This window comes from Xenia sp. Carnegie-2017, unplaced genomic scaffold (assembly GCF_021976095.1).
Source record: "Xenia sp. Carnegie-2017 unplaced genomic scaffold, XeniaSp_v1 HiC_scaffold_6, whole genome shotgun sequence".
NCBI lineage: Eukaryota > Metazoa > Cnidaria > Anthozoa > Malacalcyonacea > Xeniidae > Xenia > Xenia sp. Carnegie-2017.
Genome location: NW_025813526.1, coordinates 5,243,366 through 5,256,739, shown reverse-complemented (window position 1 = coordinate 5,256,739; position 13,374 = coordinate 5,243,366). Strand labels below are relative to the sequence as shown.

The 13,374-nt window shown below is 36.8% G+C and overlaps 1 protein-coding gene across 1 annotated transcript; it reads left to right on the top strand.

The window, feature by feature from the left end:
* The first annotated feature begins 368 nt into the window (after window positions 1-368).
* LOC124456971 lies at window positions 369-2,245 on the top strand. The gene is given in 3 exon segments (XM_047007270.1): window positions 369-1,138; window positions 1,295-1,747; window positions 1,749-2,245. Coding segments are annotated over 3 exon segments (1,560 nt in total). The 3' UTR covers window positions 2,086-2,245.
* Window positions 2,246-13,374: the final 11,129 nt, after the last annotated feature.

Here is a 13,374-nt window from a genome sequence, read left to right as displayed (position 1 = left end):
AATTCGTATTCCTAACAAGTGCCATTATATATTCTTAATCATTTTCTTTGCAAATATGTTTGTAATTGCTTTTTAGAATCAATCTTTAAAAAATATAGTTTCAACTAACTTTCTTTATATAGGTACTAGTTTTCTTATCTTATGCCTCGCTCTTTAAACTCGTCACTGCGTATCCACGTATCCGCGTATCCACTGAAATTTTAAAATCGTATATCGAAATTTTAAAATCGTACATCGAAATTTTAAAATCATATATTGAAAGGAAAAACGGAAATTTTAAAATCGTATATTGAAAGGAAACGGAAGTGTTCGACAAACTCAACCGGAAGAGTAATAATTCCGTGTACAGTGAATCCGTAAACGAAAAAATGGCGTCTCATTGGCTTCCAAACATCGAAGAATTCTTCGAAGCACTTTTGAGGCTAATCGAAACAGCTGAATTGCTAGCAACTGCAGCTGATAGTTGTTCTTACGACGCAGCTGAGTTCCACTTCAGAAGACTAGATGCATACGAAAGAACGCTGTCTACGCTGCGCTCTCGTGTGGCCGAAAGTTTGAATTGGGAAATGTCAGAAAACACAACGACAACAGAAAATGTTCCTGCGGTTATTGCTCATCTGTGCTATATTTGTCATAGGACGAGTTTCCTCAGACAACGTTTTGAAGACATATTTTACAGGAGCATCCATAGTGAACGCGAAGCAATTAATGATAATCAATCTTTGAGAAGTGAGCAGGTTGGTCCAGGGAGACCAAAGTTTGCGATGACCCAAAAGCAACTAGAAGCTTTGAATAACTGCAGTAGTGGATTTAAGTGGAGTGAAATATCAAGAGCTTTTGGCGTGTCTGAAAGGACGCTGCGTCGCCGACGTCACGAGCTTGGTATGACAGTGGAAGGACGACAATTTTCAGATTTCTCGGGCACGCAGCTAGACACAATTGTTCGCGCTATTATCTGTATGACTCCTAATATTGGATATAGAATGTTACAGGGAGCTTTGCGGCACCGCGGTCTTCATGTTCAAAGAGAACGCATTTTACGTTCTATGCATCGGGTGGACCCTGTGATTTCTACATTGAGGAATACTACAAGGATCATAAGACGGTCTTATAATGTTCCATGCCCCAACGCCTTATGGTAATATATGACACATAGTGACATTGTTGTTTGTTGTATTTCATCTAATTAAGTAACTACTCTCAGTTTAGGCCATCTTGCTTTAATTCGTAGGAAAACGGCAAAACATTTTCATTGAATATATTTCATTTTCAAATCTGCATTTCCTATTTGCAGGCATATTGATGGAAATCATAAATTGATTGAGCCATATCGCATAGTTGTCCATGGGGGCATAGATGGCTACTCAAGGCTGGTAACCTATCTCCATGCATCAACTAATAACAGAGCAGAAACAGTATTGAGCTTGTTTGAATATGCTGTTCAGTGCTATAATTTACCGTCAAGAGTCCGTTGTCATCTTGGATTGGAAAATATTGAAGTTGGGAGATATATGCTAAATGAAAGAGGTCTAAATCGGGGGAGTATCATCACAGGCACATCCGTACATAATCAAAGGATTGAACGACTGTGGAGAGATGTTAATCGTATTGTGATATCAAAGTTCTTAAACATTTTCTTGTTTTTGGAAAATAGAGGTGTTTTTAATCCAGTCAATGAGGTTCATTTATTTTGTCTTCAATTGGTCTATATTGACTTTATTAATATCGCTCTACAAGAGTTTGGCTCAATGGAACAACCATCCAGTCACAACAAAAAGCAACCTTTCACCACGACAAATATGGGTTAGGGGAATGGTAGAGTTGAGACATTCTGGTTACAGTGCTGTTAATGATGTTATTAGAAACAATGCGTTTTCTTCCTATGGTATTTCTGAGGATGGGCCTGTAGCAGAAGATCCTTCTCATGTTGTCGTTGTGCCGCAAACCCAACTTAGATTAAACAATGAACAAATGGACTCGATCCTTACTGTGATAAGACAGGGACAAACTGAAGATGATCCACATAGAATCGAATCTTATTTAGCTGCTGTTGAACATGTTTCCTTGCTGCTCAATGGACAGTGACTTCGAACTTGATGATGTGCATCATTTTCACCTTCAGATAACTATTGTAACAATAACTAACATCGCTCATAGAGTCTAACTACACCAGTTCCAAACCAAGTGAGCCATACTTCAGTGCAACATCCATAAATTTTTCAAGTCTTCATATGACTTGTGTTTAGATGGCAGTCAAACTCATACTTGTTGCTCTAGGAATTTGAAAGGCTTTATATATTTCCTCTTTTGTACTTCTGTTACTTGTTGAGTGAGAAGAGGTCTGCTCCACTTTAGCGTTGTTTGCGTGATTGTTCAACTCTCCTATAACTGCTCTCACTATTCGATTAAGCTCATCGTCTTTATTGCTTTCCGCCATAACAATATACACGTGCTCTGCGGCCACATGTGAAGGGGAAAGGAGTTTGTATTGTCATATTTCCGGTAGAGTTTGTCGAACACTTCCGTTTCCTTTCGATATACGATTTTAAAATTTCCGTTTCCTTTCGATATACGATTTTAAAATTTCAATATACGATTTTAAAATTTCGATGTACGATTTTTAAATTTCGATATACTATTTTGAAGTTTCAATATACGATTTTAAAATTTCAATTGTCAATTTTAGACAATACTGACATGAAATTTTGTCCGCAACGGAACGCCATAGGTAGAAGTCTACAATGTCGAAAGATATGAAATTGAGATTTTCTTTATGTTTGATGGAGTTGAACCACTTGATCACAGATTACGAGTTTTTCCATTGGTTCAGCGAAGTGGCTTTTATGATATTGTTTTTTCTTTCAAGTATTTTTTTGCTAATTTTTCCAATTAGGTAGGTAAGTAAGTAGTTTATTAAAATATTAATTGCAGCCTTGCGGCTGAATTACAAATATCTAAATTAGTAAAGTTATAATAACAAATAATATCTAATATCTAAAATACAATAAAATTTTACCAAGTATTTACATTTATTAAATTTACAATTATAAAAATGGTACTCGCTAACACCAACAGAGACAAAGAAAACTCCATACCTGGCCACTTTTGTGTAACTTTATGTACACAAGGACAGGATGAACGAATTCTTTGCTTTGCTGGTGTGAGCAAGTGGAACTTTATATTTATGTTTACTTCTCAGGTTATATTTACAGTTATTTTTGTTTGGCAGTAAATTTCTTAATTTGTGGCATTCATTTGTTTCAATTGACTGGAAATAACGTTTACATAAATCTTCATGGTGTAATTCTATTAGTGACATATCTAACTTTTTTAGCCCAATTTTACAATTATTATGTGGAAGTATTATTGATATCACTCTTTTTTCTACACGTTGGAATTCGTTTTTAAAGGGGTAGTCTGACCTTAACACAACTTTCGCTCATATGAAAGTGTATATTGTTCTTACCTCTCTCACGAAATCCTAGGTTTCCAATTCAAATTTAACTCGAGAAATAATGCCTTAAATGTGTGTATTTTTGCCTCTTGTTCGATCGCCATTGTGTACATGCAAGCGAAGCCGCAGTCCAGCAGCGGTTTTTCGTCGTGACGTCACTGCGCGGTGATCGTTGTCAACATAAGACAAAATATACTAGCAAAAGTAGAAATTACGCATAAGCATATTCATCGTTGCATTTTATTTTCTAAGTTTTAAAATTATTTTGCGCAATGGATACGGATTACTCAAATGATTCCTCTAGTAATTATTCTGGAAGCAGTGTTTCAAACTACGAAGAAATGATTAACGATCAAAACATGATTCAACCATAGGCTTATGAGCCGATTGAAACAGATTCTAGCGACGAGCCTATGGACGACTCCGACGAAGTTCAGCTGTTGTAACAATGAATGAAGACTCAGCACAATTTGAGGGAATAGATACTCCGGACTGTATTACAGATAATCCTGTTTTTCGAAATCTTTGTTTAAATTATTGGGTATTACGACTGGCATGGAGTGAGTACAAACAACACTATGGTTCAAGAGCTGAAGAAGGACCTGAACACAAAAGACAAAGACATGTGGCTTACAGGCAACTGGTTCGATGGTGTTGGAATGTATTGGGCCAGGAAATTAGAGTACCACTACCATCTTTTGCTGTTAGCTACATTCGAGCACATTTCCAACCACCAGGTCTAGAAGAGGACTTTGTCTATGAGGGTTTTAAATTCGCTGATGAATAATGGTAATGTAAACTATTATAGCCATATTTATAAGTATCGTTAATGATGAATTATTAATAAATAAAAATATAAATTGGATTTAGTAAATGAACAATAAATACAAATTATAATGGCCAAGCCAAACCAATTCTTTATTTGTGTTATGCAAGGATTTTGGTGTACATAATTAAAAAGTGCCTTTGCTAATGAATTTGCATAGCAAAACAAAAAATTTTGCTACTTTACTATTAGAGATTCTCTTATTATTAATTATAAATATTGGTATATACATAACTATTTTTTGGGGACTGTTTACCCATTCTTGATTTGTGTGCTTGTAAAACACTTTCTTTGTTTGGCTTTTCTATAGATGCAATATTTCTTGGAATGTTTGCTGGTAAAGAAATCTTGTTATGTACATTTTACATTAAAACAGCAGACATCTTCCATCATACCTTGCACAAAGAATATGACTTACTCACCATAATTGGCTTGGCTACCCAATTTTTTCACGATATTATATCACTTTTCCCCTTGCTGCTTTCCACATTGAACTTGTGCTTGTTTTGTGCCAGTGTTTACATTGTGGTCTATCACTGCCAACTTGGTTCTTGCAAGCATACCTTTATCTAAAAGCACTTTTAATAAAGTATTTTCCTCCTTCCTCTTGTGCTTATCATGTTCCCAAAGGGCTTAAAAATTGGGTAGCCAAGCCAATTATGGTGAGTAAGTCATATTCTTTGTGCAAGGTATGATGGAAGATGTCTGCTGTTTTAATGTAAAATGTACATAACAAGATTTCTTTACCAGCAAACATTCCAAGAAATATTGCATCTATAGAAAAGCCAAACAAAGAAAGTGTTTTACAAGCACACAAATCAAGAATGGGTAAACAGTCCCCAAAAAATAGTTATGTATATACCAATATTTATAATTAATAATAAGAGAATCTCTAATAGTAAAGTAGCAAAATTTTTTGTTTTGCTATGCAAATTCATTAGCAAAGGCACTTTTTAATTATGTACACCAAAATCCTTGCATAACACAAATAAAGAATTGGTTTGGCTTGGCCATTATAATTTGTATTTATTGCTCATTTACTAAATCCAATTTATATTTTTATTTATTAGTAATTCATCATTAACGATACTTATAAATATGGCTATAATAGTTTACATTACCATTATTATTCATCAGTGAATTTAAAACCCTCAAAGACAAAGTCCTCTTCTAGACCTGGTGGTTGGAAATGTGCTCGAATGTAGCTAACAGCAAAAGATGGTAGTGGTACTCTAATTTCCTTGCCCAATACATTCCAACACCATCGAACCAGTTTCCTGTAAGCCACATGTCTTTGTCTTTTGTGTTCAGGTCCTTCTTCAGCTCTTGAACCATAGTGTTGTTTGTACTCACTCCATGCCAGTCGTAATACCCAATAATTTAAACAAAGATTTCGAAAAACAGGATTATCTGTAATACAGTCCGGAGTATCTATTCCCTCAAATTGTGCTGAGTCTTCATTTATTGTTACAACAGCTGAACTTCGTCGGAGTCGTCCATAGGCTCGTCGCTAGAGTCTGTTTCAATCGGCTCATAAGCATATGGTTGAATAATGTTTTGATCGTTAATCATTTCTTCGTAGTTTGAAACACTGCTTCCAGAATAATTACTAGAGGAATCGTTTGAGTAATCCGTATCCATTGCGCAAAATAATTTTAAAACTTAGAAAATAAAATGCAGCGATGAATATGCTTATGCGTAATTTCTACTTTTGCTAGTATATTTTGTCTTATGTTGACAACGATCACCGCGCAGTGACGTCACGACGAAAAACCGCTGCTGGACTGCGGCTTCGCTTGCATGTACACAATGGCGATCGAAAAGTACACACATTAAAGGCAGTATTTCTCTAGTTAAATTTGAATTGGAAACCTAGGATTTCGCGAGAGAGGTAAGAACAATATATACTTTCATATGAGCGAAAGTTGTGTTAAGGTCAGACTACCCCTTTAAGTAGTTTGGTAAGGTATTGTAAAAACTAACTACTCCATAATCCATAACCGATCTTATACAAGATATATAAAAGAGAGAGAGATCTTTAAGGGATACCTTAGCTCTCTTTAATTGAATTAGAAAATAGATTGGTTTATTTACTTTTTTGATAATATTGTCAATATGAATGTTCCACGTCAAATCATTGCTGATCGTAACTCCAAGAAATTTTGCTGACTTAACAACCTCAACCTTGTTGCTGTTAATAACAAGTGGGTGAAAATTTGGTGTTTGTTTTGAGAAGGATATTCTCAGTTCTTTACACTTGTCAGGATGTAATTGTACTCTATTCTCTTTGGACCAATCATTTACATCGTCAGCTATACTTTGTGCATGACTCACACTGCCTTTAGGTACAATTTGGGAAGCAGTAGTGTCGTCGACAAATTTCCAAAAAGATGGTGCCCCATGTTTTAGATCGTTTATCATCAATGCAAAAAGCCAGGGTCCTAGTTTGGTGCCTTGAGGGGAACCCCAGATGGAACAGAGCCCCAGTCTGAATAACAATCATTTGCTAATTTAACGCGTTGCAAACTGTCAGAAAGTTAATGATCCAATTGATTACGCTAATTGGAATGTCCAGATTACACAATTTGTCGACGAGTATGGAATGGTCTATATAATCAAATGCTTTTCGATAATCAAATAAAATCGACCTTACAGTAGACCCATTTCCATCTGTACCTAATGTCCAATTATGTAACATACTGATCAGAGCCATTGTTGTTGAGGAGCTTGGTACTACTCCATACTGGTTGGGATTGATCACCTTGGTTACTGCTGGTTTTATATAGTCTGATACTATAAAGTCCTCAGCTAACTTTGAGAGACATGGTGTGAGAGATATTGGTCTCAATTGTTTGGTAAGGTCTTGAATTGGTTTGGCTTTTGGGAGCGAAGTAACATTAGCACTTTTCCACATTTTTGGGAGTTGTTGTTGTTTGTAAGATGCATTGATTATTAAGGTTATTCGTTGACCAACTATATCAGAAAAGTCTTTCAATAACCAGTTTGGAATCCCATCTGGACCACACGCTTTGTGTACATTTAACATGTTTAATGCCTTGTGGACACGTTCTACACTCACTGTAAGTATTTCAGGCGACACTTCGAGAGGATGGTATTCCAAGGGACTGGTAAGTTTATACTCCTCGAGATGATCCAAGAATGCAGCATTTATTCGGTCTGCTTGTACTTTGGGTGACAGTTCGGAGAAGCCATCGATGTCAATTTGGTTTACTAGATCACTGGTTTGGGCATTCATTCCACTTAGGCATTTAACTTCAGCCCACCATTGTTTAGGTTGTTCTCCCTTAACGTGTTGAATTTTTGATTCATAATAGTCAGATCTACATCTTTTCCTAACCCTGTTGACGAGATTCCGGTAGTATTTAAAGGACGCTGATTCGCTGCTCTGGGTGTTAAAGGCCTTTTATCCTTTCAGAATCAATGACTTCAGTTTTTGAGTCATCCATGGTGCAACAGCACTGCAGATTTTTGTCTTTTTGAGGGGCATAAGAATGTCTAAGCCTGTGTGTATTATCTTGCAGAATATATTCCACATATTGTCGCAGGAGTTTGAGGAGGGGTTTAGTAGGACGTGCCAGTCAAAGGATCTTAGGAACTTCCCCATAGCCATTTTTGAGCTGTTCCTGAAGTCAGGTCTTATAATGACCTTCTTCTCATTATCTGTACTTCGATCTCTAGTTTTAGGTAGTACTAGTATAGAATTGTGGTCAGATAAGCCAAAAGGAGGGTGTGCTTCAGGTTTGTTGTAAAATTCATCCATGTTGGTAAATACCAAATCCAAGGTTACATTCTTTCTAGTTGGTACTTTTACAATCTTCTTCAATTTAAAATGGTTAGCTGCTTGTTTAATGTCTAATCTGTTGAAATCTTCGGTAATGAGAAAGCCACAATTTGGGTACTTTGTTTCTGCTTGTAGTAATGAAGTGAATAAGTGATCTCGTATTGACCCTTCGTCTAGCTATTGGTTGACTGAACCAGTGATTGTGGCAAAAATCTTGGATGAGCTATGGTTAGCGGTGAAATACTAGTCGAACTTGGATATCGCTGGTTCTCTATGAAACTGATCTTAGTAAGGCACCCCAAGTTGATTCTAAATATGTAATTAAATCTGTAACTAAAATTCAGGAAGTCAGACCATAAGGAAGCAACTGGCTTGATAGTAGAGAGTTCTGTAAGCACGATATGTGCATACTTTGTGAGACAAAAAGAAGTGATAATGCAGGCACGAGTAGTACAAGATTCACTCCCAAATAAATCTATATACAGCTTCTAAGGGTATTATGCCGGATGAATTATAATTTTTGTACTTGTTCAGAAAAATATTATGGTACTTTGTATAACTGTTATTATGGGACTTAGATCCAGGCATAATTCCTCTTAAGGAACTCGGCAAAATAACATCTCGACTGTTTACCAAAAACATAGCTCTCTGCTAAGGGTTACTGAAGTATAGAGGGTGAATTCTGCCCAGTGGTTGTATAGTGAAACTAAGGACTAACGTCTAAAGCGAAACCCAACTGAATGGTCGCAGTAACTCTGACTGTCATAATGTAGCACAATAAATAGCCAATTAAATGTTGGCAGGTATGAATGGAACCACAAGGGTCATACTGTCTCAAGAGGAAAGCCGATGAAATTATAGTTGTAGTGAAGATACTACATAATCATTGTAAAGCGAAGACCCTATCGAGCTTTACTGGATACTAATAACGTTGACTAAAAATGATCGATACAAGTATCCTAATTTTGAGTTAGTAATTTTTTTGGTAAGACAGTTTAGTTGGGGCGACTACCTTTGACTAAGAAACGAAGGCGAGCTTATTGGTATAAAAGCTAATCACATTAGGCTGACAGTGAAGGGGACACCCCTAGTTGGCACAAGGACATAGTCCTATATGGCGATAATGACCCGATATCATAGTCCAAATTAATTATCGAAAGCGAATAAAAGCTACCATAGGGATAACAGCATAATATTGTCAGAGAGTTCTTATCGAGGACAATGTTTGCGACCACGATGTTGAATCGTGGTGCCCTGGTGCTGTAGAAGGTACCTTAGATTGGTCTGTTCGACCATGAAAACCGTACATGATATGAGGTCAGAGTGTGGTGACACAGCTCGGTTTCCATCTACAATGATCAATCTCAACTTTACTCAGTCCTACAACGCAAGGAATGGTCTCAGCGATGCTCGACTTATATTGGCCCCATCGACGTAATCAACTTCTGGCTGCTGCAAGGAAGGAAAACAAAAGGTTTAGGGATTAACAAGACATATGCCATGTGGGTGCATAGCCCCTGGCATATTATGGAATTAACACTAGGGCTCATTATACTAATAGCGTTGACTTATGGATTAAAAGCCCCAACTTTAAGATTAGCTATACTATTTGTGGGTGTTGTGGGGGCTACTGAGTTATAAACTGAGCCCCATTTACTATGTTGGACACAGGCTATTAAAATGTTGGTGATGACAAGTGGATTACCTATACTTTGTATGTTGGACCATCAAACATCGCATCGATCAAGCTTATTATTGATTTTATCAGTGATCTTAGTTAATTTATTACTTATAGGGTCAACAAATTTGATTTCTATATATTAAGCATTAGAGATGCAAACATTATGTATGTTTATCTTAGTGGCTTATAATAAAAGCTCATTGTTATCGGCAGAAGCTGGACTTAAATACTTTTGTGTTAGGAGCACTATCTTTGGGGTTGTTTCTGTTTGGTTGTGCTTTAATTTATGGCTCCACAGGAGAATTTGAACTTCAATTTATTCGTATGAGTTTACAATCTTATTGTGTATTAGCTGGTAAGTGTCTTATTGCTATCTCATTGATATTTAAAGTGTCTGCAGCCCTATTTCATGTGTGGCCCCCCGAGGTATACAAAGGAACTCCAACTTGGGTAGCTGCGCTATTATCTATTATACCTAAATTAGGAGTAGTAGCTATTTAGTACAAATAGGCTTAATGAAATGGGGCTATTAATCTCTTTGATTGTTGGAGCTATAAGAGCTTTGAATCAAACTTAAATAAAAAGACTACTAGCTTAGAGCGGAATAGGCCCTATGGGGTTTGTATTACTTGGAATAGCTATTGGGTCTATAGAAAGTCTTCTATAGAGTTTAATGTATATAGGTGCTTACATAATAACTCAAGTATTACTTTGGTCTGGATTTCTAATTATATTCCCTAAAAGAAACATGCTTATTGAATTTAGTGGTGTTTCAAGATTAAAGCCAATGTTAGCATTAGCATTAGCTACAGGTTTATTGTCTACTGCAGGAATTCCTCCTTTAATTGGGTTTCTAACTAAATGGTGTGTAATTTTAGCAGCTGTTGGTCAATGTTACTATCCAGTGCTTTACTAGCTTTAGTTTGTTATGTGATAGCTGGAGTTTATTACATTAGATTAGTAAAAATTATGTTCTATCAACCTTTGTCTACGCCTTCAGTATTAACAATTATATTAAATTCTACATGTGGCAATGTAACACCATAGGAAACAAGGAAATATTAATGGGGGCAAGTTTATATTTAGTGTTAACAATTATAATATGTCCTAGTTTATTCTTTCAATTAGTACACTTGATTATCTTAGATTTATTCCCATATATCTTCTAGTTATATTAATACCATTACTAAGCGCAGTTGGAAGTGGATTAGGGGGTCGCTATTTAGGATGAAAGGGGGCTGGCTTGGTAAGTTGCAAAGCTCACCTTCATAGGTTTGAGCACTCTGGTGACTCTACAATACAATAAAATGTGTAACTGTACGTCCTGTGTCCCAGGTGCAGGAGTCACCATTGCACAGTGGTGATAGCCAGGAGAGCACATTGTATATACACTTTGTATATATAAGTTTGAAAATTTGTAATCCAGGCATTTAATACATAAAAGATAAAAGTTTCTCCGGATTTTAAGTGATTTTTATTGAGCTTTCGACTCGTTGCTTCGAGCCTTCATCAGAATGAGGATATTTATTTACACGTGCTTTTAGCTTGGAGACGTTTAGAGCGTCTAATTGGATAAGTGGGTGGATTAATGTGATTGGATGGGGTAAAATGCGTTGCCATGGGTTTTGGTGTATTGTTAATGATTGGTGTTAATAATATTAGAGTGTAGTGTTTTAGTTTTGGTGTTTGTAGTTTTTATGTCCTTTTTCTTTAGTTGTGAGTATATGATGGGTATGTCGAATGTCTGTTTATTGTGTCGTTGTCTTTACTGTACCAAGCTTCTTTAAATTCGCGTGCGTGTTTAGTCTGTGCGCGTCCGAGTACTTTAGTTTCTGTCCAGTCTTTAAAGACTGTTCAAAGCAATACATAGGACCAGGGCCGGATTAACATTTTGCGGGGCCCATGGCATAATATCAGTGCGGGGCCCTTGCCCCAACCCCTGTGTTTACCAAAATGCAATAAAAAACTGTTTTTTTAACTCAAACAATAAAACCTCGTATTTTGGCCTTTTTAAACCAATACGTTGAATATAATTCCAAATTACAATCACGTACGTATACCAAACATTACATACCAATATTAAACAGACTAATATAATAAACACGATAAAAAAAGACGTAAAAGGTTTTACTGTGCAGAAGTGTTAAGCCTTATAAACGTTATGCTTATGGGATTTCATAAGAGCAAAATCATTAATCAGGGATGACATATCAATACTACGCAGAACATCATTTTCAATACTCAGAAGAGCAAGGCTATTTAGTCGTTCCTGTGTCATGGTTGAACGAAGATGATCCTTTATTAGCTTTAATTTCAAGAACGACCGTTCACCAGAACAATTTGATATCATCATACTGAGGTAAATGCGAAACACAATAACAGTGTTTGGAAATACAGTTTCCAGGTTATTTCCCACAAGAAACCTGTATATACGCAGTTCTAGGGAGTCTACGTTCACTTTGATGTCGTCATCATCATCGGATGTTACATCGATGTCATGGTCTTCACTAGGCTGAGCAGAAGATCCAATTCGAGCTGAAGAATAATGAGGTGCAGCTGCATGACTCGCATCTAATGCTCTTTTCACGAATTCTGTGTTGAGAAAGCTAGAAAACTGGAGCAATTCATCACCCAAATTGACTTCGAGGTCAGTGGAAAATGCTTTTTGCAATCTTTGTGCGTTTTCCAACACGTCTTCAGCTGGCAGATCTGTAAGCTTTCGCAGAAAGCCAAACTTTTCAGCAATGTTGATGTAAGCACTCAGTCGTTTTCGCAACTCAGCATCCAGACTATCGATTATTACAAGGAAAGTACCTGTGCGAAACTTGTCGGCTGGAATCTGCAACAAATCAGGTGCTGATCCTGGCTCGTCGTTACGACGATTTCGTTTACGCACGCGCTTGATCTCTTCTTTATATTGATCCCATTCACTGAGCTCCTTTCCTTTGGCTTCAAATTCTTCAAATCTGGTTCGCAGCGAAAGGACAAACTCAATCAGCGATTCATATAATGCAACAGCAGTGTTGAGATCCTGATCAGCTAATTGCAGGATCTGACTTGTTCTCTGAAATCGTTGCAAGATTTGATGCCATAATGCTGCCAGAATTCCAATTTCAAGCTGGGCCATATCAGACGCAAGACTATTGGCTTCATTTTTGGCTTCAGGCTTCTCATCTTGATCATCATGGATCTCGTCTAAAGCAGCATTAATTTCCTCGTATCCTATTACTAGAGCTTTTGTAGCATCTGCACGTGCTGACCATCGAGTATCAGACATACGTTTAACCGTTGGAAGTCTCTTGCTTGAAAGTTGGTCGGTTAAAACTTTCCAACGATGCGTTGAAGCAGCAAAGAAAGAGTACAATCGTTGGAGGAAGTTGAAGAATCTTGATGCTTCTTGACAACAACTGGCAGATGATTGTCCAACAAGATTAAGGGAATGTGCAACGCAGGGTATGTACTGTGCTAGGCTACAATGTTGCTGAATAATGGCCTGCATACCATTATATTTCCCACTCATATTGCTTGCATTGTCATATGACTGGCCGCGGCAATCCGAAATATTTATATTATTGGTTTTCAAATAATCTAGTAGCCTTTCAGCTAGCAAT